The 26811-nt window shown below is 40.6% G+C and overlaps 3 protein-coding genes across 7 annotated transcripts in view; 1 reads left to right on the forward strand and 2 right to left on the reverse strand.

The window, feature by feature from the left end:
* Nucleotides 1–514: 514 nt before the first annotated feature.
* si:dkey-4e7.3 (uncharacterized protein LOC402865 homolog) lies at nucleotides 515–4667 on the forward strand. 5 transcript variants are annotated; one of them, XM_062402548.1, is made up of 7 exons: nucleotides 515–646; nucleotides 1547–1635; nucleotides 1713–1915; nucleotides 2944–3123; nucleotides 3205–3316; nucleotides 3703–3839; nucleotides 4040–4667. In XM_062402548.1, the coding sequence occupies exons 1-7, from the start codon at nucleotides 570–572 to the stop codon at nucleotides 4385–4387; spliced, it is 1146 nt and encodes a 381-aa protein (XP_062258532.1). In that variant the 5' UTR covers nucleotides 515–569; the 3' UTR covers nucleotides 4388–4667. The 5 variants fall into 5 exon arrangements, with proteins under 5 accessions (XP_062258532.1, XP_062258535.1, XP_062258534.1 ...); XM_062402550.1 differs by having other exon boundaries at nucleotides 586–646; nucleotides 1558–1635; XM_062402549.1 differs by lacking the exon at nucleotides 515–646 and adding an exon at nucleotides 926–1143.
* On the reverse strand, nucleotides 4654–6610 carry LOC133967239 (cytochrome c oxidase assembly factor 5). The gene is made up of 3 exons (XM_062402553.1): nucleotides 6373–6610; nucleotides 5255–5338; nucleotides 4654–5016 (listed from the first exon to the last, which is right to left on the reverse strand). Exons 1-3 carry the CDS (start codon nucleotides 6472–6474, stop codon nucleotides 4975–4977), a joined length of 228 nt encoding a protein of 75 aa, XP_062258537.1. The 5' UTR covers nucleotides 6475–6610; the 3' UTR covers nucleotides 4654–4974.
* Nucleotides 6611–7090: 480 nt separating this feature from the next.
* The window catches only part of mgat4a (alpha-1,3-mannosyl-glycoprotein 4-beta-N-acetylglucosaminyltransferase A), a 28169-nt gene continuing 8448 nt past the window's right edge, over nucleotides 7091–26811 (reverse strand). The window contains exons 2-16 of the mRNA XM_062402079.1: nucleotides 22288–22455; nucleotides 21620–21760; nucleotides 16915–17048; nucleotides 16754–16800; nucleotides 16503–16616; nucleotides 15290–15365; nucleotides 14517–14631; nucleotides 13362–13492; nucleotides 12715–12822; nucleotides 12552–12626; nucleotides 12339–12457; nucleotides 10781–10859; nucleotides 10426–10486; nucleotides 9679–9791; nucleotides 7091–9547 (exon numbers count right to left, since the gene is read on the reverse strand). Of these exons, the coding sequence (XP_062258063.1) occupies nucleotides 9521–9547; nucleotides 9679–9791; nucleotides 10426–10486; nucleotides 10781–10859; nucleotides 12339–12457; nucleotides 12552–12626; nucleotides 12715–12822; nucleotides 13362–13492; nucleotides 14517–14631; nucleotides 15290–15365; nucleotides 16503–16616; nucleotides 16754–16800; nucleotides 16915–17048; nucleotides 21620–21760; nucleotides 22288–22455 (1508 nt within the window). The 3' untranslated portion in view covers nucleotides 7091–9520. The remainder of the gene's footprint in view (nucleotides 9548–9678; nucleotides 9792–10425; nucleotides 10487–10780; nucleotides 10860–12338; nucleotides 12458–12551; nucleotides 12627–12714; nucleotides 12823–13361; nucleotides 13493–14516; nucleotides 14632–15289; nucleotides 15366–16502; nucleotides 16617–16753; nucleotides 16801–16914; nucleotides 17049–21619; nucleotides 21761–22287; nucleotides 22456–26811) is intronic.

Raw genomic sequence — 26811 nt, forward strand, 5'->3', positions numbered from 1 at the left:
TCGATTAAAAAAGAATAATAACAACTTATCTGACAATTTGATTTAGAAAACTGGAGTATAAAGAAATTAAGATTTAATAAAAATGTCGCACTTTAACCAACCTCTGAATGGTACTTCCGGTATTTGCGTATTTAACATAAATCGTCTAGTAATAAAGATGACTCACTACAGCAGCCTTAACATGACCCTTTCAAGTCCGAACATTGTCACGAACGCGCAGATTCCCTCTGCTTCTAGTACTGATGTTTGGATGGTGAACCTGGGCCGTGACCAAGGAAATATATCTGACATCACCTGATAACAATAAAATACTAATTTAAATTTCTAAAATAATTAATTCGTAATTTATTGATGGGAAAAACTCATTCGATTTACAGAATAAAAATAATAAATTAAAGCGATTAAGGAGCAGCCACAGTAAATCGGATGATGACGTTATCAAACTAAATTAAGTGTTTAGTTTAGATAGAGAACTACACTGTGCGGCTCGCTGCTCTTTGTGGTGCACAGAAATCCCTGCGGAGAGAGACCTCTTGTCTTCCCCTCCTCTCAGATCGGTGTTGTTCTGCATGGCGGTGATTTTTAGACAGAGACTGTTTGTCCTCAGAAGAGTTAACGCTGCAACCTTCACCTGCTCAGTGGGGAGGTGAGGTACACACACACACACACACACACACACCAGAGAGAGACTGACTCACATTCACACACACACACACACACACATACTAGAGGGACAGACTCACACACACACATTGACACACAGACAAATAACAGAGAGACAGATTCAAACACACTAGAGAGACAGACTCTCCCACACACACAAACACGGACACACACTAGAGAGACAGACTCGCTCTCACACACACGCACACACACACCAGAGAGATAGACTCACACACAATAGAGAGACACACTCTCACACACGCACACACACGAGAGATAGACTCACATACACTAGAGAGACAGACTCACACTCACACACATTAGAGACAGACTCACACAAACACACACTAGTAGGACAGACTCTCACACACACACAGTAGTAGGACAGACTCACCCTCAAACACACCAGAGAGACAGACTCATGACCGTAGACCTGCTGCTCATTCACGTGTCTCAGTGGTTTGTGTTAGTGTGTGAAAGGTAAACTACTGATAATTGACGATTCCTCTGTTTTGTATTTAATCCCATTCAGCCAGTTCTTACAAGGCAAATACAAAATAACTGAAATAAAAGGAAATGATCCATTGTTTATAATCCCAATTATCTATATAAATGAATATGCATGATGTTCACCATCCAAACTAGCTTACAGAGACCCATGACTAATCCACATGAAAATGCCAGTTACAAAAACATTTATTTTTTACGTATTCCTCAAGTAAAGGAGCATTTCTGCCTCACAAATCATCTACTATGTCTGTTATCTATTTTGCTGTCATGTGTTTTTGTTATAACAGAGACGTCTTTCATTCATTTGTGGAAAACATTCAGCCGGACGTATTATTAACTTTAGCTTCTTATCTGTTTTGTAACGGTAACAAAGGTTGTTTGCAGCTGATTATCCTTCAGGTGTGAGAGGAAGAGCTCCAGGCTGCAGACACCAACGTCTCTCTGCTTTACACTCAGTCGCTGGTCAGTGATGTTCTAGAATTAGAATGTTATTCTGAGTTTAATCATTTCCTAATATGATTAGGTCTTGTTGCACTAAGGTTTGTGCTCCTCGGGGTCCATGATGAGTAAAAAGCTGCTGGTAGACGTGGACTGCGGTGTGGACGATGCTCAGGCCATCATGTTGGCGCTGGCCGCCCCCAACGTGGAGCTGCTGGGCGTCACCTGTGTGCACGGAAACACCACGGTGGACAACGTGTGCAAGAACGTTCTGCGTGTTCTACAAGCCTGTAATAAACTGGAGGTGGGTGCATTTTCTGTCCAGTGCAGATAATTTTATCATCGTCTCACATCAGTGTTTCTGCTCGAGGTTCTGTCTGACGTAAACTTTCTGGCCACGTGTCGAGTAAGGCTTCTGATCATAAAACTGCTCAACAGTTGAGTTGTTGTTCCTCGAGCCTCGTGACTGCAGGGACCAGACAAACACTGAGAGCTCAGTTAGATTCAGTAGATGAGCGGAGCATCAGGTGATCCAGAGGTTTAGAGCATCGAACATGAGCTGCGGCGTTGTCGGTTCCATCCAGCTGGTGACTGTCACCACTGTAATCGCCCATCATTCCTCATCAGCCTCCATTCTGCTGGCTATTTCATGATAATAGTACAAATAACGTTTTTTTAAAGAGTTTTAAACAAGGACACTGAGGTAGCTTGTCTGATTGACACAGATCAGTTTATTCCACAGTTGTGGAGCCCAACAGTTAAAACCATTTAGTCTTGCTATAGAAACTGAGAGTAACATTAAATAAAAAATATGAGGAAGTACATTTGGAAAGAAAATATTCAAACTGAGATTTATTGATGAAGAACAAATGTGCTCCTTTGCGAGTGTAATTTATGAATTTTTTTTACTGCAAGTTTCAATAACCAATCGAATTTGCCATTTACACATAAATCATGTCCACATTTGATCTTGTAGTAGTAGGGTTGTTGGGCTATAGCCAAGTCATACATGATGTTATTTAGAAAAATTAACACATTATATGAGGAAATAATAAACTCTCTGGAAATTTAATTTCAAGTCTCCATAGACAAAATAATAGGAACAGTCAAATGACAATACTGTCTTCCTCATATTAAAGTAATAGTATGATGGCAATAAAATATAAAAAAGTGTTTTTATTATTAAAAGAATTGCAATATATACGTAATTATCTCAATTTATATCATCCCATGGAATTAACTGTATATATTCATATTTCCCAAATTCTAATACTTTGTACCCTAACTATGAACAGCAGTAAAGCATTAATTGACTCTTCTCTCATGTGCCAGATTCCAGTGTTTAAAGGTGCTGCTAAGCCGATTCTGGGGAACACCATTAATGCGGGACACTTCCATGGACAGGACGGGCTCGGAGACGCTCCTGACCCCAACCCCCCCGGCCTGGATCTGGTTCAGAAGGAGGGCGCCGTGTCAGCGATGATCAGGATCGTCAATGAAAACCCAGGAGAGGTGAGAGGTGTGAAAGAGACAACGCTCAATTTAAAAAATAAAACATTTCCTGTATGTGTTACATCTGTGTTTATTCCCTAGGTATCTCTGGTTGCCACGGCGCCACTTACCAACCTGGCTCTGGCTGTGAGGTTGGATCCGTCCCTACCAAGTAAACTGCGAGGGCTCTACATCATGGGAGGAAACACTGAATGTCAGTAAAATAATCTAAATAACTATTTGCATGAAAAAGCTCAATAGTGTCTGGTTGCAACTTCCTGTATTACAACTATTATTTTTTAAGATAAGATAAAACTTTATGGATCACAAACTGGAGAAATTCAATTCAGACAGCAGCTGACAAAATGAGGTAGACAAGAGAAATAAAAACAATATATGTATGTACCTTTTACGACAGAAATTTTGTTTGTATAGAATAGTGAATAATATATTTGTAAATATCCCATTTTAAACATTTCTCCACACAGTTTTTGTACCTAATCAAATTATTTCAGGATTCAAATCCACGACCTCTGTTTCCCCTATGTTTTGCTGTAATAGTGTTTTGATCTGTGGTTTTTCTGTGGTATGTTTTGCCAGCTCGGGGAAACATCACGGTTTGTGGAGAGTTTAATTTTGTTGCTGATCCAGAAGCTGCTTACATCGTACTCAACGAGTTCCAGTGTCCCACTTACTTGGCCTGCTGGGAGTTTACCTGCTACAGCAAACTGTCCTGGGTAAGGCTCAGTCTTTTACACAGATGACTGATACCGGCTAGTGACTACAATAAGATTTATACATCCAACAAATATAACTGAAAATATCACAGCTCATAGAGAATTTACTTATAAGAATGTAATACATCAACAATGTTAAAGATTTCGTTTAAGAGATGTGGAGCAGATCTCATTGTTGACGTCGCTGATGGTATTTACAGGAGTTTTGCGACGCCTGGTTGGCACAGGACACCGACAAAGCTCGTTTCATGGCGCGGATCTTCCGCTACAGCATTGAGATGTCGAAAAGCGAGAGATTCGAGAAAGAGTTTGTCGCCGGCTCAGGGTTCGTCTCCTGCGACTCATACGCGATGGCGGCCGCCGTAGACGACTCGTTCATCACAGAGAGCGACCGCTATGCTGTTAGCGTGGAGCTGACGGGCACGCACACGCGAGGCATGATGGTGGTCGATACCTTGGGCCTCCTGAAGTCAACGAACAAGGCTTTCATTATTAAGAAGGTGGATATGAAGAAGTTCGAGAAGATGATGATGGCTGCTTTAAAGTGATGACTCACCATGTCTGTTCTTTAGTCCACATTCAAACTCAGTGTGCTCTCACAAACCAGCAGCTATTTTTTATCTTTAATAATGAAAGGAACCAACTGTAGGGTTATTTATCTATAACTGTATATTGTAACTTTGCACTGCTTAAAACTGTAAAGACTAATTTGCTAACTCAACTGTATGATGACACCATGATTAACAGGTTCTTAATTCACAGGAAATTGTATAATTTATTCTGGTGTTTTTATATAATGACATGACATTAAAAGTTTTGTGGAAAGTCCTTTTTATTTATTTTAATCATATCATTAAACACACACTCATTAATCCAAAATAACACATAAATTAAGAGAAGAAATGGAAGTGCTTGAGGCTCCAGTCAGTGCGTTTTACTGATGAGTTGATGAATCCTTTGAGCATCAATGACCATTGTTCTTTCACGTTTCGTGGTCATTTGAGATCTGCTTTTGAAACAAATGTCTTCTGGATGTGGTCTCTGCACGTACACTGACCCGTGAACAAGAGAAGTATTTACAGCTGCTCAACCAGGAACCTCAACGACACAGCGACATCAGCATTTCATTGGTGCTTCAATATCCTTTCCTTCCTCTGAATCGTGACCTCGTGTCCAGCTTGAGATAGAGGACAGAGACTGGTCAGTATTTGCTTAAAACATGAATCCCATATTATCTCTGTGTAGCCATTTTCAGACTGGAAATCTGGAAAAGGATCCAGAGTTTGTCCTTTACATATGAGGCCCACAGCAGGAGATTGTCTGGGACAGATGTAAATGTCTGTAACATTCAGGTGACAGGTGACATCTGGGCTGAACATGCAGGAAGCAGAACATGATGGATAGCGCAGACTTACCATCGACCTCTTGCACTCAAAGAATGAGGTCTGCAGGGCTTTGCAGTGGCCTTCCTTCAAGCACTCGCTGGGCAGTTTCCCCTCCTGACAAAATAACCAACAAGTCAGACATTTTATCTTATCAATTTAGAGTCCTTATAATTGTTTTCCACAACATTAGCCTTCGTCTATTTTTTTAATCCAATCAAAATCCCTGTCAGCATAGGACCCAAACAACTCTTTATTATTGACAGATTTTTATCAAAAGTAAAAAAGCCTGGGGCATATTGATCGACTTGCAGCTTTTACTAGTTTCCATCTGACGTAGCTTTTCCTCCAAAAGAAAACTTCATGAATTGTAAGGAGAAGGATCTAAGTTACTACTTAGTACATATAATTAGCCAGCCACCAGGTGGCGATCAAGACGCCTGGCTTCATTTTTGGGAGCTGAACTGTGCAGTGTAGGAAGATGGAGGCCAACTAACAGGCCTTTAATTGAACTGTTTTTCTTGTGTGCTTGATGAAAAATATAATGAAATATTAGTGGTTTGTCTCTTATAAAATAACCATGAACTGGAAGAAACTATTTAGGTCCTGCAATGCATCATCTTCCATACATAACATGAACTCCATAATAATTACATAGAACTGTATAGAGCGTCAGCAGGGAAAATTTACATTTATTCACCACCAGGGGGACAGTAGTTTGAATTTCTACATTAGTTAATGCCACCGTCAACCATGGTGACAGAGCAGCATCTTAGCTAACCTCTAACTGCTGCTACCTAAAGCTAGCGTTAGCTGTATTTAGCCAACCCGATGACTATGAGCTATACAAGTTACGACATAATGTTTAATTGCTACTTTTCTGAATGGACTTTGGTGGTACAGAAGCTAAGGGAATGAAAGGATGTGGGGCTAGCATAGCATGTTAGCTCAACTCCTTGGGTTGGCTGACAGTGAGGTGGATGTGTTGTGTTGTGATGTTAGTGATGACTGGGGCTTTACCGTCATATAGACAGGAGATAAAAACTGATGTGTGGTTCAGTAACTCAACATTAATGTAGCCTCGTATTAAACCAGTTAATCTGCAGCTGTATTGCTCACCTGTATATGAGCAGAGGACAAGAACTACGTACCTTTACAACGCAGTCGTGTCGAAGGAGACATTCTCTAAAGTCTTCTCTGACTCCAGCACAGGCTCTGTCATCCGTCTCTTTATCTTCGTAATACTTCGGCATCGTGTGAAATCCACTGCAACACAACTCTTGTCTTGTTTATTTGGTGCAATGGGCGAACGACTGATCGCAAAGGCATCGATGTTATGAAAACTCAGCCGCCATGTTTCTGAAACGGCATGATGGGTACACGGAAGTAGGTGGTGTGAAGAAAGGCATGCTGGGAGTTTTTCGATGTGTACTCTGGAGTACTAGGGTCACATTGAAGAACAAAATGTGATTTCGAGAACAATAAAGTTGTAAATCCAATGAAATTAGTAATATAAGAATAAAGTCATAATTTAAAGAGAGATTGTAATATTACAAGAATAAAGTTGGAATTGTTTGAGAAAAAAAGTCATTAAGACAAAGTTGTAATAATTTGATGAGAGAAACGAGGGTTAAGATAATTATTTCTCATCTTGAAATCACAATTTTTTCGCTCTTTAATTGGCACTAATCCTCTGTTGTAGTGAGTAGAAACTTTCGGCTGAAATTTCCAGTCATATTGCAATGTTGTCAAATTAATTCATAACTTTGACAAAAAGCATTTATTTTACTTCGGACCTGGTGATGCAGATGGTATGAGTGATACAAGAAGAAACCAAATCTTGACACACAAACAAAAAATGGTCATGAATTCTATGAACTTTTATCGTTTATTTCAAAGATGTCCATGAAAAATGATGTGAAATCATCACATGTAGGCATTCACATGTACTGTTCATGATAAAGGCACATGAACTGATGGGCATGGGGTTGTTGTGTATGGGAAGAGTTTGGCCTCCTGTCCACTTTCCACAAATACAGTAGATGGTCACGTAACCGTTCATGCTGTCTTCATGCTTTCAGTGTCAGATTGTATGTGGATGCAGAGTAAAGGGACAGAAGCCGAATCTGTTAGCAGAACTGAAAGTCTTAACCCTTTCAAAACAACACATTTACATGGAGTAATCCCCACTCCCAAGGAACAGAATCCAATCAGGAAGTGAGTCCAGCTTTAGGTTAGGTCTTTTGATCAGAAGGTTGGGAGCCTGCTCTGATCCCCCCACAAAAAACAACAACCCCTCAAAACAAACAAAAAGAAAAAAAACAGTTTATAAATTACAAATAATGACCATGCATGTGAACAAGCACTTTTAATCGCAACCGTCATATCAATTTCCACCAAAGGCACTTCACAACCCCTTGAGTAAACCACCCAAGAGTAAAATGAGCTAAGTTTTACCTAAAAAATAGCTTATACTGAGAACATTGGCCACACACAATCACAAAACTTGTTAAGTGAATTTAAATAAGCTATTAAGTGACGCAAGAGAGCGTGAGTGAGAGAGAGAGTTGCCGAGATTTACAATCAGTCCAAAGAACGACACCTCAGCCAAATCAAACCACAAAGACGCACTCCACTCTGCAATGATCAGTAGTCATGATATTCTGTCCAATCAGAAACCAAGATGCGGGATTGGACTAAATAAATTGTGAAGAGGATTTCAGAGGATTCAGAGCAATAAGTATCTAACGTGTGAAAATGGGACTTTTGAGTACAATGGTGAGGGGTGTGATGGGAACATAAGAGTGGAAAAGCAGTGCAAATCATGCTGTTTCAGATGGTAACCTGGTAGAAAAAAACATCCATTTTCCACTGAGCATAACACAGATATTATTATTGACAATCACTAATTGGACTGTATTTCACTTTTAAAATATTAGTATATCCAGCAAAGTGGACACAAAACTCAGAAATACAGACTGGAATCATGTTGCTGAGACAATGTTAACGAAGCTGGATAAAGGCACATTTTTCTAATTTTGACCAACGACCACTTCTAAAGCATCTTTTCACAACTCTTCTAACGTTTTGCGCTCAAACTGAGAAAATGAACGATCCCAACTGTGACATTTCAGTGTGAAACGTGAAAACAATTGATTAAACTGAACTGACCAACTTGCAACTTGCCGACACAGCAATTTCGCAAGAAGCTATAACCGTGAAAATAAAATCAACAATAGCAATTTAGAAATAAACAACAATACTAAAATGAAACTGATTCCGATCTTGGATAAACATTTCTCAATAGAATAAAAATATATTTTACCTCTTGTACAAATTAAAGATTTATTTCAAATAAATTAAGTCCCCTTCATAGATCGTCAAAGCTGTAATAATATATCAATATATTCCATCGGAAAATGACACCAAGGCAATGTCTGATGGTATACTAAAAGTGGACACTGAGATCGTCCACAGCCCACCAGACAGTAGGTGTTAGAGATGTGATGTCATGATCTTATTTCCTCGATTACCTGGGTTATTACCATGAATCTAGCCGAGGGTCAAAGTTGTCCCAAAATGGCTGCAGGCAGGATTTCGGAATAGTTTTGAAAAGCTCTTCCTGAGTTTGTGTTTCAGGACCAGTGAAGCGTTTGGGTGACACTTACAATACTCAAGGAGCGAGGAAAATTATTTTGTCTGGGCTGGTGTCGATCTAGAGCGCCGAGAACAACTGGCCACTAGTGATGATAACATTCTCATCACATTGGGCTTTGCTGGGGCGTTAGTGACAGTGCAATGCCCGAGCTCGCCCAAAGGTGGCAGCATTGAGTAACGGTGAAGGGATTTGGCAGCATCTTCAGGGTGGCCAGCTGACTGGTTCTCCACGCGTGTGATCATTTCTCCTTGTTTGTTCAGGCGTTTTCTGATTGTATTCAAAGCTTCCGAGCATCACAGTATCTTTCAGAGCCAGAGCTGGGGACCGACGTCTTCACGCACTCTGCTGTTGTTCTTCAGACAGTAGTTTTCACAATCTCACACACTAATTAAGAGCACAAGAGTGAGGGAGATATGCAGACAGAAAGAAAGAAAGGGGAAATCGATCGATGACAAGCAAAATAACAAGGTACATTAGGAGGAGCGGGGGATGGGACAGAGAGGTGGATTTCCTCAGACGAGAAACTCTAGTGTGCTCTAATGAGTTCACTGCTGGTTGCTAGGTGCCAGAGGCCCTGCATACGCAGTCTAGGAGATTTTGGTCCCCCAGGGGCCATGAGTCATGTTCGCCCTCCAGAAGAGTCAGCCAGTTATCTTCTTTATATGTATCTGCAGGAGGAGAGAGGAGAGTCACAATTGTTAGTAAGACCAAAGAAGTAAGGAGTGCATCTGGAGCAAGTGGCATTACTTATCAAGTGGTTGGACAAGAGGCTAACAGGTGTGGTGTTTGATTGGCTTACTTCACTGAGGATGGCCCACACAGCAGAGTCTTTGATAACTGAGAGCCGAAGTGCCAGGATAGGATTGAAGGAAGGATCTACAGCCCCTTCTGCCACACCCCTTTCAAACTGACCTGTGTGTTTAAAGAAAACGGACAGAGAGAAAAGCAAATATGAGAAACTACAAATCATTCACAGCGAGCAGAGGGCCAATACCTCACAGAAATAAGTGGGGAAAAAAATCCTCACTGATTTACTGGAATTTATTCAACAAATACATTTTAGCACATGATCTTTATCTCTTTTGGTTTGTTTTTACCCACAACAAGAGGTTATTTTTTTTTATCTACGTTAGTTTGATAGTTAGTTAGCAAGATTATGCCAAAAACTACTCAACCGATTTCCATAAAATGTGCTGCAAGGATGTGGTATCGGTCAGGAATCCAATACATTTTGGTGCAGATTGGGATCAGATGATGGATCAAAGAATTTTTTGGTGCTTTTTTTAACATTGTCCTTGATTATTCAGAGAAGAAGTCTTTAAAGGACTGATATTTATGAGTGTTGTAATTTGGTGCAGATCCACATCAATTCGGATCTATAAAGAGGTCAAAGTGACAAAAGAGAGAGCAGATAAGTTCAGATTGAAAAATGTCACACATCTTGAGCAGTGCCTGTAACTAGGCACCATTGACGCGAGTGTGTAATCTGATCTCAGTGTCGGTGTTTGCATGCACTAACACACATGGTGATAAAAGACTCACATACCGATTCTGTAAAAGCGGTCCTCTGTTCGTTTGTACTTCTCTTTGGTCTGTAGTCGACTCTCCTGCCATGCCAACACAGCAGAAGATGGTCAGAAAAAAAAATATGTTAAGACACAAATTCAGATCTAAATGATTTTGTCATTTGAGCAGCACTTAGCAAAATAGGTACTAGATTCTGTGTCTATACGGGAGGTGTCGATTCTGTCACGCTCACATTCCTGTCAATAATCAATGCGCTTCGTTCCTAAGAGCAACCACTCGATGTAATCTAATCAGAGCCGTTTCCATATCACACCACAGAAGGTGGACGGACTGTGAGTGTGTGTGTTTGCATGTGTGTGTATTTGTATCCCTACCAAGACGGGCAGTATTTCCACTGTGGTGTTCTCGATTTTGTCCCCTGGGTGCTCCTGGTTACCACTGCGAAACAGGAACCTGCAATTCAAATAAAATGCATTTCTTTTAATATTTACACCAGCAGGTAGTCATTATTGCACCACAAACAAACACACAAACAGAATAGCAAATCACCTGTGGACATGAAGTTATGTCCATGAAATTATGTTCTGAAAGAGCAGATCATTCGTTGCTATAACAGTCATAATATTTCACTCAGTGATCAAGAATTGTTATATAAAAAACACACAATCATAAAGGTACAAAAGAAATGCATGTAATTTTGTTTATATCATTTTAGATGATAATAAATCACGTAAGTAACATACAGTGAGAATTTTTTTCCTAACTACAACCTGAGAGCTGCCTACAGGAGTGCATGGTCACTCCTGTTTGTCTTACTATAGTGTTTATTTAGTGTGCAGGTGTTGAGTATTAATTGATCCCGTAACTTAGTGTCAGTGATAACATGTTAATCCCTTCATATCCACACTGTGTTGTATACTGGTGAAAAGGTCTGAGTTGAGAGTTTATTCTCAATTTGGCCAAATTAAGCTTGTTGCCATGGAAAATAAATACAGGAAAAAATGTAAATTTCATGAAACCTAAAATATTAAAAGGCACCATTTCACTACCTGATTAACATAATTATGAAGGTTCAGTTCTGCCTGCAATAATGAAATGATTACCGACGTCCGTTACAATACAGTTTGAGCCAGTGTAACTGGTGTCACTCAAAAACAGCCTCAACTCTGGAACACAAGACGGCCTCTTTCCCACTCACTGCCCCCTCTACATGGACACCGATATTTGGATTTTAACCAGATTAAGAAAATAATCTGAATAAAGGTTATGGTTAGTGGTTAGGCCCTATGTGACGAATTGTGATTTATAAGTAGGGCCCTACGAATAAAATTTGATTGATTGATGGTCAATAGTAAGATTATTGGAGTCCATGAAAACGTAATCACCGCCCAAATAAAATCGTTACAAGAGGAGGGTAGATTGGAGGTAGGTTGATGGTAGACTCTAAATTGGCCCTAGGTGTGAATGCAAGTATGAATGGTTATATGTCTCTCTGTTTATTGCCACTACAATAAGCTGGCGGGTGTCCCGGATGTGCCCCACCTCTCGTCCCAATGTCAGCTGACAACCTTTTCAGCTGTGCTCTGAGCCGTCCGTCTCGCTTACTGCTCCCTTCACATTCACTGTCTTGCTCCCTTTCTACCCCGGCTCCACAGAGAGTAGGAGGCTGGTCTGTGAATGCTTATTTTAGAGCACTCTCATTAACTCAACCCGATCCCCGGAGACACACAGCACATGACACACACAGCACACACTGAATCTAAACCTGAATCAGTTAAAGGCAGCAGGAGGGAATAAGAGAAAAAAAAAAGATTTTGTATATGCCTGTGTGAGCAAGAAGGCTGTAATGTGCATTGTCATAATTTAGTTTGAAAGGAAATGATAAGAAGCTGTGCCCACAAGCATATTCCACAGAGGCAAAAGCTCCTCTACCTCTCTATGCTAACGGGTCTGTCAAACTTGAAGAGGACGTAGTCTCCTGTAGTCGGAGTAATGGCCCAGAAGAAGTCCTCTCCTAGGTATGTCTTCTCCAGTGTGTGACCCTGATACACCTGCGTGACACAACACAAATGTTCTGATCACTGCTTTCACTTTTATATTTTTCTTTTCATATTATAATGTAAAATACATTCTCTGGAGTGAGACCTTCATTGATGTGGAAACCTCAGCTGGTGGGTTGACGTGCATCTTGTGGAGCAGCGGCTTCAGGAAATCCTTGTCCTGCAGATTGAGAGCAGACACCAGTGTTACACAGGAAGTAGCATTAACTGCTGCTGAAAACAAATGACTCAGAGGGTGCGAGACTCACTGTGAGTTTTTGAATCTTTCCTGCGAGAGACGAATGAAGTCCTACGTGTTGAAATAGTGAGGGTCTGAACCGCACACGTAGGCCGGACTTCTGACGCTCGCAATGTTTCTGGAAAGAAGAAAAGTGGGAATGAGACCAAATTGACATACATGTTCTTCTTTCTGCTGTGTGCATGTACTTATCGTTAAGCAGAATTCTGCTCAGAGACCCACCCATAGTTTACCTGGGAGCCATGGTAATCGTTTGTCTTTCACACAGTCATTCAACAACCCCCTCCTATCCTCCAACTTATGCAACAAACGTATAGGTGTGTACACACTGTCTGGTTTTATTTTCCTTAGAAGAGAAGCGGGGGATGTTGGCTTTATAAATTAGCTGCTTTGTTCGTCTGTGTAAAAAGGGTGGAGGCAGTTAGAGAAATAAAATCAACCCTTCAGCAATATTTACGTTAAAGTCATTAACTGTCTGTTTACCTTTCACCTGTCTGTTTGCTGCTGGCTTTGCAGCGTCACACCCACCTCTCCTCACCTTTCTCCCCCTTTGTATGTACACGGATCTCATACCCAGCCTTTTCCGAATTCAACTGACACAAACCATAAAAAATGACGGAGAATCTTAGTCATGCATTAATTGATCACAGTACACACCGCATCTTTTTCAGGATTGCAGACTTTGACCCAGAGAATATGGTCCAGCAGCCAGTCGATGGGTTTCTCCTTATAGAACATGAAGATGAACTCAACAATGAGGTTTAGGTCTGGAGCCTGGAACATTTTTCCTGAAGGAGAAACAAAGTACAGAGCAAACTACACATTAATATCCAATTATCAACCGTAATTCCTATTACAAACGAGCAATTTAAAAAACGTTATTAAAATTTGCCTTCAAGGCTGTTTATTTTTATTTTTTAATAGTCTGTATAGCAAGGTTTCACGCTTTAGATACTTAAGTCCAGAAAAGAGTAGATGCTAGAAGCTTGTTGATAGTTCCTATTTTACCAGAAGATACTTTTATTGGATATAAGGTGTATATTGTTTAGCAGAAAAGTAAGGGTCAAAATTTGGCAAGATAAATATTTGTTGAGTTAGAAGGACAAAATCTGCAAAACTGAGGACAAACCCAGGGTTATCATCAGCTTCCCTCAAAGCTCCCATTGATAATTTTTAGTGCCAAAAATCCATTTACAAAACTGTAAACGTTCCATTCAGATGAAGGATGATTCTGATAAAATACAAAATATTCAGGAACAACAGACCAATAACAGCTGCATTAAGATAAGCAGAACACTTTTCATATCACATCATTCATTATATCGACTGTAATGAACTCATCTCGGAACCTGAAGCCAGCTTTGTGGATGTTAAATCTTTTCATTTTAATAATACAATTACATTTCAGTACTTACATTTAAACACAGATCCATAAACAGGTATATATATATTAATATCCAATGATATACATATATATATATATATATCATGCAGGATAGGTTTTGTTAATCATTGCCATTTTGGCCGTAAAAGAATAGATATGGATACATTTGGATTTGCTTTATATGGACCACTAAACATTACTTTGCAATAACCCAATTTCCATAGAGATTAATAAAATGTCCATATTTTCTTTACTGGCTGCTAAGATCACTGTCTGTCTTTATTCAATAGTAATATTTGTAATTGTAATACTGATTTAAAAGAATGAGTGGAAAACCAGTTTATAGCAATCATATAGCCTGGCAACAGATTTTCAGTTGACAGCCTTTGTGGATGCTGAGCAACGATCATCTGCTTAATGGATCATACCAATGAAGCCCAGCTGAGAGAACTCCAGGATCATCCAGTCCTCTGACGACAGCTGCAGGGCAAAGTTCTTCATTGTGGCAAAGTAGTTGGGCTTGGCCACAATGTCGTCCTCCAGCTGAACAAACAGAGGGTCACACAAAAGAAATGTAAGATGGAAATAACCACATTGAATAGTTGGGTTTATTATTGATGGAAAGGGAGAAAAGCAGGAGGGATAGGAGTATCCCTCCTGCTGTATCACTCCAAGCTGATCTAAAAGGACACTGCTGAGTGCCTACACTATTCTAAAGCAGTAATAGATGTTAGAGGGGCAATACCTCTTCTCTCCAGCTGAGACCAGATGATGGAATTGACACAGAGATGCAAGATTGACAACACAGTTAAATTCAACCTCTAATGGCTGCTCCCAGAATTACGAATCTGCAGAGAGTCAATGTTTATGTAAACATTCCCCAATTGAACGCCTACTTAATCTAAGAAGAGGGATAAGAGTTATAGATGTCTAAGAGGATTAGGCTGAGAATAAGTGAAACCGACTCCGGTCTGAAAACAAACAACAACAACAGGGCTCTGGAGAAATGCTGTAACAACACAGATTTGCTTAAAGTACTAGCTGTGTTTTAATTTGGAAGGACGAGCTTCAGTCTAAGGGCACGTCAGAGTTTGCAGAGAAAAGGTTTTCACTCTGATACTTGAGTAATTGTCTACAGAACCTTTCCTAAAATACACTCCAGCAAGTTGCTATGGGGAAATGTATTATTGTAAGGACATACCTGGACATAATAAACCCCTTTGCTCACAGCGTACATCATGAGGAAGGAATAATCCAGATTCTGCTTGGTTCTCCATCTAAACAAAGCAGATACAAATCGACAAACATGAAAGCTGTGTCACTGTAAGGTTAAATATTACACAAAAAGCATGTCAAAGTCCCTGCTTCACATACGAAAAGCTAGACTGTGCAAATCTGGTGCTCCAAGGTTTCCTGCATGTTACGACAGCAGACGCTATTTGAATCATTTATAAGCCGATGCTGTCACAGTAACTGTTTGATCTGAAGGATCTGCCCTCGCTGCAGATGGACCAGCTGCTGTTGGCTGAGAGCTGCAGGTGTTCGAGATGCCTCCAGAGAACAGGTGTGTGAGGTGGTACACACAGGTTTGTACCGCTATCCTAAGTACGACTTCACGTTGACTTCCATTCATTGTGGACAGCCTGAAACCTAACCTTATGATAACCAATTCATGCTTAACCCTAACCTTAACCAGGATCTAATTATGCCTATTTGGTTCCCATGAGGCCTACTGATCCTGACACCACTAATTTGAATTTGAGGGCAGGTGATGCACATGCACTTCACCTCTACCAGGTGGTTCAGTGTTGCTGCAGTTTCAGCAAAGAGGACATCTTTTAAAACGTTTCATATATAACTGACCTAAGTCCATGCACGAGTGCCCCCACACACACACACAACATTAGTGTGTCCCATGGGCCAATGTTGAACAAGATACAGCTCAGATAAGCATCTGTGCTCACAAACACCCACACACACAAATAGTCCTAAATGCTATTACCCAAGTACATACTGTTAGTAGTCAGCACAAACTGCACCATAAGCAGACTCCTAATGAAGCCCGCAGTTAGCACACTATAACGAGTATTAAGCGCAGTAAATAACGAGAGCGAGCACTACAGAGAGAAAGAGATAGAGGGTGCTGATGCTGATGACCTTGATCCGACTTTGAGAAATGCCTGTGGAATACCAAGTACCCGAGCAGCCTCTGTAAAAATCTCTTGCTCGCTCGTTCACTCCCACATCCCCCTGACTCATCTTTCTACTTTTTTTCTGCAGCTCTCCTGCATTTCATTTCTCCCAGGGCTGGTTGCTCTAGATTTCGATAATGATTTCTATCACATTTTGCATAATTAAATGCCAGCACTGAACACACTGATAACACAGACGTCTTGGCGAAGTGAACTGCTTACTTGACTCTCTCTCTGGAGTCTCCAAATGTCTCCTTGAGGTTGGTAAGCTCAGGGTAATAGGTGGCCGGAGGGGAAATCACCTCCAACAAGCCTGAACTCAGCTCTGTAGAAAACCTGAGGAAAGAGAGTCACTGGTGATGTCAACAAGTCGAACAGAGATGCACACTTTTCTCTAAATCAGGGTCTTTTTCACTCATTCAAAACAATTCCATTTTTTGTGGGTCTGGCAGAAGGCAGAGAAATGTACTCACTCTTTCTCCAGGACAGCAACTACGCTGTGAACGTAGTCCACATCAGTCTGCAGAGATCAACCAGGAGTAGTTTAGACACTTTGACCTCTTATTATCAATTTTTGTTCACTGTGTAAAAGAATCATGTAATGACACATACAGTTTGGATTATGGGATCTCACCTCCCCAACAAAGACAATAATAACACAGTCAAGTTTCTCCTCTGGTGACAGCTTGTCTATTAGCGAACGCAGCGTCTCCGACAGATAAGACTTCACCTTCCGCTTCACTGTTGGAATCCCCATCACCATGGTAACTGAGAAAAAGAGAGATAAGCATGTGATGAGAATCAGGAATGGATGGCTATTTTAAATCAAGTGGATCCGAAACCAAATTATCTTTTTGTCGGACACCAACAGATTACACCAGCCTAAATCAAGAGCAGAAGTTTTGGCCATTAGTCTGTAACGCAGCTGCACTAATATGCTGCATGTTCTTTAGTTGAATCTTACACAATCTTATAATTGTAATTAATAAAAGAATCAACAATTTGAATACTGGGGTTATTGTTTAATAACTGGCATTAACAAAAGATTATCCTTTACTCTGAGATCAGCGACATGTTGTTAAATGTGTGTGAGCTAAAGGAAGTTGGACAGACTAAAGCAACAGAGAGCGATGAACAGAGAACATCAGACCGCTATAATTTGAAAACGATACTATATAATTGATTAAAAAAAAATAGTGTCCAGAACCAAAACTGGTTAAATTATTGTACAACTCCCAAAGGTTCAGTATGTTCACCAATTTTAGCAACTGAAAAATGCATAAATCGAAATTGAAAAAAACACCCAATCGCGCAATGTTAGAGAAGTTGTCCTGTATTGCCCCCCTGAATGAATGGGTTCTTCCCTAACCTATACTGCATCCTTCCACCAATCTATGTGAAAAACTGTAGTTTTTGCAGCATCTTGCTTGCAAATAAATCAGCCAACGAACAAATAAATCGGTGAAAATGTATAACGTCCACCAAGGAAGTTATCCCCACGTCTGAGCTAAGGGAGAGAGACGGAGCAGAGAGCAGACTAGTCGGGTGACACAGCGGCGAGACATGGAAAGAGGAAAAGAGAGTCTATTGTCATCTTCTTATTGCCCCTATTGTGTGAGGCTTGGAGAGGCAACACAGACGGCCTCTTCTTTATGATGGAGAGACTTCCCCCGAAGCTACACGAGACTAGGAGAAATACAATGGCCTGTTACCAACACAAATCCAGTTCTCTGTGCTCAGAAGACTACAAGGATCACTTTCACCAGGGTAAGGAGAGAGTGAGAGGATGAGATAGCAGAGAGCATAAACAGGGGTGGAGATGCAAATGTAACAAGGAGCAACTTGTTTGACAATCAATCAGCGTTTAAAAGAAAATAAGTCAACACAGCAGCATGAAATTGCCTAATAGTTTGTGTACTGTATATTTTCATATTTAGCTTTCTCTTCTATACATTTGCTCTTAACTGAATTCATATCCTTGTGCCAAAATCTACAGAAGGAAGCCGTGGGTAATGTTTGTTTTCATACCAGAGAAATTAAACCAAATTCAAGTTTTGTCCTAATCATCTTATATTTGGCTCTATAGGGGATTGTTATGATTATGAAACACACAAACCGAGGCTAATGTGTGCATGTTGGTGTGTGTGTACAGTTTAAAAAGGGAAAAGCTGCTGACTGAGGGGATTGCGGGGGTGCAAGGGGCCTCAACAAAGGCACAAAACAAAAACTTGAGGTGCAGAAATAGGGTGCTGTGCAGTGGACATGAGAAAGGGGTGCAATCCTCCAGAGTGATCTGTGCAGCGTGGAGAATCTGTCCCAGTTTTGCTTTGTGTTTCTCACACTGAGCTCCGTGTTGTATAGCGACACCCACCACCACCACCAGCAAGAAAGTAGGTCGAGGATGAAAGGAGAATGTGGGAGGAAGGAAAGGAGACAGAGAGTGACAGAGTAAGGGACGGTGCAAGACAGTGAGTGAGTGATAACGCATGTACGCGCAGCTGGAGCAGGACTGCCCCTCCCCGTGTCCATAGATCAGTCTGCCCGCTTCACTCAATCAATGAAAAGAAGTGATTTGGCATGGCATTCCATATAAAAGAAGCAAGTGTTCGACTGTGTCTTTATGCTTTCAATGGGCAGCCGAATATTTCCAGCTCGACTTGTTGCATTATTTAAGATTAGGTCTAGTGTCAAGACAGGAACTGACTTCACTAGATACATTTTTGTAAATTACAATGTAAACAAGGTTGAATTAAATTAAAAAAACATAACTGGTCACAGTGGAATATTCTACGGATTATTGGTATGAAAAAAAGAAGCATTCTGATCAACGGGCAAGGAGATCTCTTTTTAACCTTTTGATTGATTAATTCATCTGTTTTTGGTGACTTAAGAAAATCACGGCTGCAATGTTTTGTGGGTGATTTAGCCATCAATGGGTCTCATGTTAGAATAAAATATTTTTGTTACTGCTTCTGTTTCAAGAGTAAAAACTTTATCAATGTTTCCAATGCAAAGGGTTGCCGCAGCACACTGATTGCTATATTTCAATGAAATAGAAAATCTTTTTAGAGCATTCAGATGATTCCTCGCTATCATTAGCCAATTCTCATCATGTCTATTAACAGGATTACACAAACACTACAAAACTAATTCCTACCAAACTTGGGTGAGGGTTGAAGCCTGCGCCTGGGAAGACCCTATCAAATTTTGGTGCAGATGTGAATAAAGGGCCAGATAAAACAATTTTCTTTCTTTATAGATTTAACTATTTCATAAAAATAAAAGCAAATCAAGTTCTAGACTGATCTTGTTGAATGAGATCACAACATCTGCCATTCGAACTGACTAAGTTTTCAGTAGAATCAAAGGTTGCCATGTTGAACACTTTGCACAAAGAACAATAACAAAGACTTAAAAAAAACAGTAAGCTAATATAAGGTTTAAGTACTTTCAATTAATAGTGTATCTGTTCAGCAATACTGATTTACAGACATAATCTCACACAGATGCAACAAAATATTTCTCTCTGTAAATCCGTATTGCTTATAAAGAAAATGTTGGCAGCGTGATTAACAGCAGTGAGTGGGACGCTCCTGAGGGATGATATTCTTGTCACTGCACAGGCCACATCTACTGGAGAGCAGAGAAACCTGAGGGATTTCACTTAGGCCAACAGAAGAGTCAATCATGACTGTTAAAGGGAATTCGAGAGAGAAGGGCATGAGTAGAGATATATTAAAGCTTGTGGCATGCTGGTCAAAACAAACAAATGCTTGTGTATAATTGAAGTTACTTAGTAACCAACAGAGTATTGACAGTGCAAAAGGGCATAAGTTGGTAGATAGACGACTTCCTGAAGACTGTCTGATTGGAACTAGCAGGGCTGCGATCGCAATTATACTCGTATTGACTTCTGTATGAAAGGGGATTTAACCAGGCCAAACTCCAACCATGTCAGTAAAACAGTATCTCTGATGATTTTTGAAAACGCGATACTACAGTTTGAAAGTAGAGTGTCTGAGCTGTTTTTCCTCATAATACTTGTTCATTTTTATAGTGTGATCATGGCCTAATTTGCTCAGCTATAAAATCAGGAGAATGTCAAATATGCTTAGACCAGCAGAGGAGAAACACAAGACACTATGAAAAACAATTAGCAGCAGAAAACAGGGAAAGATTAAAGTCACTGTTTGGGCTTCGAGCCGAAAGTTGCCAGCGGCCTGTCAAGTATGTCATGTGGCATCCACACGGATGACAGGGCTAAAATAGCCTCTGTGCTGGTTGTGCTACCACTTCCTGCTTGGACCCCCAGTATAACTGTGAATGCAATCAGCACAACTTTTAGTACCCAAGGGCTGTAAGTAGGTGAGAACAACAGACTATTATCAGTGGCTAGACTTTTTTTCTCTGATTTCTAAAAGGAAGCCAAAAAGTCTCCTGAAAGCTCGACAGCAGTGACTTGGAAAGACGGCAACAATGGCCCCTGCATTTTTCTGGTTTCCCGTGGGAATACCTTGCACTCATTAGTCAAACAGGCCATGGGCCAGGGACAAAAAACTCAACTTGTCCCGCCGTCTTTTCCTCTAACTTGTCTAGACGGTTTTCCCCCCCTCTGTCGCTGTCATTAGGAATGAGCTGGATACACCATTCGAGCCGTAGCCACCATTAAAGTCACCTCCCTCACGTCCCTGATCCACTCCATGTTTCACACCAACAATGCCAGATAAATAATCCTCTAAAAAATGGGGGCGAATAGAGAAGAGGGAAACAGGAGTGAAATAATCCATATAAAACAACTTTGACAGGACGCATTGCACTTATTAAAAATGTGGTTGCTGTGAAGTTACCATGGGAAATTTCTGGTTTTACTTTAGTAAACTTTGTGTGACTGTTTTTTTGTTTTTAAAGAGTATTTTCAATCAAATTAAAAGAGAGGAAAAAACAAGAGAAAGGCATTTAAAACAAGCGCAAGACCATGTAAGCAAAAATATATTAGGATAGAGAGACAGATACAAGATATAAACATTGTTTAATAAATAATTTGCTAATTAAATATGGGCTCATACTGTACATGCACTACAGTTCATCTTCAACTCTGCCAGTGTTCATCAGTAAGATATTGTTGGAAACCTCAGTCCAGGGGGGATGTATGCTTTTAACTAGTTCCCTGAGTGCAAACTTGTTGAGACTTGATTCTCATCCTTAATGAGTAATAAGGATCTCTGGGGGTCTGAGTGTGTTTGTGTAGGAAGAGCATGCATATGCAGGAAAGAAGGCCTCTCATAAACCAGGGGCCTTCCTGTTCTACATAACTTGCAGTGTATGTATAAGCTTCTCACCTCCCGTGCGGCCAAGACCAACCTGCACGGCTGGGTGCAGGCTCCCCTCATTGTTGAGAAGGTGAGGCATGTGGTGGTAGATATTTGGCACCTGGAGCTGTTTCCTATTTGAGAGCTCCTTCAGTAGTTTCTGCGTCTCATCTGAAATGGTAAATGGCATCGTATTTATATAGCGCTTTCCATTCTTGATGACCACTCAAAGCGTTTTACAGTACAGTTTTACATTCACACACACATTCATACATTGCATCTATTCGCAGCGCTTTGTTATTCTATGGGGGGCCATTCAGGGTTCAGCATCTTGCCCAAGGACACTTCGGCATGCAGATGGGTCAGACTGGGGATCGAACTGCCGACCTTCAGGTTGGAGGACGACCATTCTACCCCTCAGCCACAGCCGCCCAGAAATAGGTCACAAAAACATGAGTTTTTAAATTACCACCTGTTGACACTAATGTGCACTGGTAGGAAATTGATGCTATAACTACAGAATGAATCCAATAATTATTATTCACTGCGGGACTCACAGAAGAGTTATTTTTGTTATTTCTTCATTAGTTCCGATATAACGGTATACATGTACTGTATCAGCTCTGATGTTAACTCAACAGTGTAAAACCTTGGTTAGAGTTAATGAGTCATCAGATGTTTTTGTAAGTGTTCGTTACCTGAAAAGTTTGTGAGAGCATCTTTGCTGCTGTTAGTCTCGGCGATTGCGCGTCTGAACTGCTCAAGAATGTTGTTGAGTTCAGACGAGCGCTGCAGCGTCCTGTGCTCTGCCACACGAAGGCGCTCTTTCAGGGCATGGAACTCCCGCTGATATGCTGTCAGCTTTTCTGTAAGAGGAATAAAAGGAAAGTTGGTAGCATTAGCAAGCTAATTAGGTTACAAAGTGCTAAATTTCACAATGATCTTTTTTGCAACCTATCCAAAAACTAATATCTTTGTGCCTGGACCACGGCCTTATTATCCCTTATGTTAGATCAAATTTGCATAGAATTGCACCTTAAAAGGCAGATTTATGGTTCTGCATCAAAGCTACCTCATAGGTACGCACGTAGCCTAGGCATGGGGCCTACGCCGTTGTGAGCATAAAGTAGATGTGAATTGGTGTGTGAGCATCGCACTTCAATTACACCACCGAATTGCTAGTGGGCGTGGATCCAAAACGCTTGTGACCATAGAGTTCCTATGCTACTGTGTTGAGTATCTCTGGCTTCTCAGGTTACTTCAGAACAATGGCAAGCGTTATCATGTTGGAGTTGAAGCAGATAGGTGTATAAGAGCAATTACTTTTTCTGAAAGAACTGCAAAGTATAAAAGAAGGACGTCGGAGGAGATTTTCTGTATGACCATTAAACCGAAAGAGACTAAGCAGGAGATTCCGGAAACACTGTCAGAAATGTGATCTACCAAGCGGACCAACCATAGCTCTTGCGGTCTGTGTCGCCTCGATGCGTGGTTACATCTCTGGGGAGGCACACATTAGGGTACGGCGTAGGGTGCTGTTACGTTGGAGTTACAGCGTAGATTAGACACAGAAGCATGACTTGGGCTGAACACTTTTTTATTGTTATTATTGAGTTAGTCTTTTGGAGGCTGGTGTTGTAGTAATGTTGAATAAGCAGACATTCACACATGCGAGCTGTAAAGACAGTAAAACGTGTACTACAGTTTGAAATGAAGTAGTCTGGATGTATAGAGCAAGTGAAGCTGCAAAGGAAACAGAGACAGATATTTTTTCAATCGCCCCAAAAAGGATTTCCGGGATTCTACATGTAAACTTTTGAGGTTGAGAAGATCTTATCAGGAAACAGAAGTTGAGCGGTTGATGCATGAGTTTGAAAGTAGTGGCCGGGAAATTTTTTGAAACGGAGAGTAGCTGTGGTTTGTTGGAGGGCCAAGATCAGATGTTCTACATAAGCTATAAACATCACACTGAGTCAATCTTACTCATTATCTAATTTGCTGAGGTTTTTACGCTACATTCTCTTTGTGTCGGTTTTCTCTTATTTTAAATGAATGTCCCCTCCCTGACTGTTTTGGTGCTTTGTGAAAGCTTTAGAAAAGTGCTGTTTGAATAAAGTTTACTAACAGTACTATTTTTGGAGATGATGAGACATGGAGATGATAGTGAACTAAAGCCAAGAAAATATGAGGCATCGATTAATGTCCTTGATCTTTCTCACCGACCTTCCTTTGGTAAAATTGACAAAGCACCAACGCCAAGCACAACCATCTACAAACCAATCAAGCAAGAATCGATGTCAAAAGAAGGTTGACTAAGCCCTTGTCGGTGATGACAAAAGGACAAACATGACATACCAAGTTCTTCTATATGCCTCCTAGTCTGGAATGTGAAAACAAGACTAGCCGGATCAACTGTAGATCCTGTAACAAAGACATGACATTTAGGGTGAGAGTTAGGCATTTAGTTTAATATGCCAATGAGAGTCCTTACTAAAATAGCTGTACAAATGTGTGTGAGAGAGAGAGCGAGAATAAGTTAGACGGGGGTTGTGGGTTTGGCCAGTGTCTGATCTTCCACTTCTGGTAGATGTATTGTGCCCTTGCAGAGAGCTGTTAACGATAACAAATCCCAGACTCCCCTTTATCTTCCCCTTCCATCACTTCCTCTGACTGAGCTTATTGTCCATCCACCCTGCCCCTGTTCCCCTTTTTCCCAGAACCATGTTGTCCTTCATGAATGCTGATCCCTGAGACACACAGACAGATGCTGTCATTTGGTTCAAACCTTGAGAATAGGGCAACTTAAACCAAAACCAAGACTTTCATCATCATGACAGTCATTTTGATTGTGGAGACTCCAGTCCTGTTGAGATGAAACCAAGCCTGTAATCCTACAGTGTAAAAGAAACTAGAGACACAGAGCACCAGAGAAGAGAAACAGGAAATAGATAAGGTTTCTGGTTAGCTCAGTTTCTAAGGTGCATGAACATTAGGTGATGAAACTTGCATGTCACATTGCGTGACACATTGTCTTCCCGGGAAGTTCCATTCCCATGACCTGAGCACTGTGTAAAAGCTCATGTGTGTTGGTCAGTGTATCCATAAGTCTCTTAGCATTTAAAGGTAAATGTAACTTTACTCTCTTTCACAATTTTTCATTACCGTTCAAAAAAATAGAATCATGACCTCACATAAATGCTTTCCTGACAGGTTGAATGGTGAATTTACTCTGCTGGTGTACAAGCTACTGGACTGCATGGTTGCACGAATCCATTAAACAATTAGACCTACCTGAGGTCTGGCGTACATCCATTCAATGTCATTATTCTGCTCTGCTCTCGAGAACCATGAGTAATGGGGGAAGGGCTAAGTGGTTATCCTCTTCCTCTGTGCTTGAAAACATCTCCTCTCCTCCATCTGCATCCTCTCCCCTTTTTTTTTAACATCGACTTATTCTTCCCTTCTTATTTCATACCATTTAAATATTTTTGTGTCTTATATGTGTATAACTTTCTGCACTTCCATTCTGGCATTGGCTTTTCTCTGCTTGTCCCCTGGTTTCCATACACCCATTTCCTCCCACTCTCCTGTGATATTTTGCCTTGACGTGCCATCCTTGATTCCTCATCTCATTTAATTTGATTAGTAATGGAGGTACATGGGAGGACTGAGGAGTTGAATATATATTGGACACTCAATAAATAGCTCACACTCGCTTAAACTGCTTTCAGACATCTGGACATTGTCCTAAAAGTTTCGTGAGGAGCTGTTTGTAAAAACTAAGATGGCTGAGCCAGTTGCTCTTGAGATTCTTTTTTTTGTGCCAGCCCCCTAGTAAAATGTCCAGATATGCCTGAGTGAGCAAATGTGAGAATCCAGCAGGAAAATGTTCAGTAAATTCACAGCAAACAAGTGTTGATGTTTGCAACACGCGACTGCAGTGAGCTTGAAGAATACAAATATCTCAGGATGAAAAAGTGGTGTTATATGTATGCAAAATTGAAAAAACAACGAGATTAAAGAGCTTTTGGTGATGAGAACTAAATGCCGTGATTTCCTCAGGGAAATATATACGTCATGTTCTGCCTTCTGCATATTCTTCAAAACGTCTCACCCAACTGGTCAAAAAATGTTTCCTTATGTGGTATCAGCACGTTGTGTGTGAGAAAAATATTTGTGACTTCTCCTTTGACTTTTTAGTTTGGTGCATGGCCCATTCATTGACATGAAACAGGCAGCCATAGATGGAAATCAAGACACTTTGGGTTCACTTATGACAAGCAGTTATATGTTTTCAATCTTTAAACACAGTCTACATATTTGTTCTGTCATTGTGCTTATTCACTTTGACCTAAGTCGTATCTAGTAAATATCTGAAGACTCGATCTGGGGCTGACAGAAACCTGGCTTGGACATGTACCTCTCCAAACTCTCACACAGTTTAAGAGAGGACAAGAATGATATTGGTGCTTAAAAATTCAGATTTTTTAAAGATTTGAATCAGTCAATCCATCAGCTCATCAAAGCCCTCGTTCGGATCTTGTCCTTGACCTCACTCTAGTTCGCTGATGCAGGATGCTGACTGTGGCCATATGAGTGCTGATGAGGGGCTGGTGCAGTTTATGTTAGCATGAGTGAGAAAACAACATAATATGAAGATGTGCTTTTTGGAAGAAAGTTCTACTTTTACCAGGACATGTAAATCTCCCATTCCCTGGTCGACATTATTTCAAAACATCCAGTTTCTAGGAAGCAGAATTCAAACTAGATCAACAACTATTCTGCTCATCAGGGTACAAAGCCTGACATGAACTGTATAAAACGGTCAAAGCAGAACAAAGAATTTCAGAATAGCTGAGGTTTGTCATGTGACCTTCCAACCACAAGCCTTGCATTTGTGAAGCTTGTAATGTATCTCAAAAGCACATATACCATTATTACCTGAATAAGATCATGTCTTCGTCCTTATTAGTTGTTTTTGGAGGTTTGTCAGTTTGCAAGTTATGCAAAATCTACAGGGCGGATTACCAGGAAACTAGGTGGAAGGACGTGGTATGAGTCAGGAAAGAACCCATTACATTTTTGTGAGGAATCCATATTAGGTATTTTTCTCACTTTCTTAAACATGGACGTTTTTCTAATTTTTTTAGCATTTCTCAGGGAGTCATTTATAGACTTTGAAAACAGTGTTAAAACCTTAACAGATTCAAAAGTCCTGTGAC

Source organism: Platichthys flesus, chromosome 13 (assembly GCF_949316205.1).
Source record: "Platichthys flesus chromosome 13, fPlaFle2.1, whole genome shotgun sequence".
Lineage (NCBI taxonomy): Eukaryota > Metazoa > Chordata > Actinopteri > Pleuronectiformes > Pleuronectidae > Platichthys > Platichthys flesus.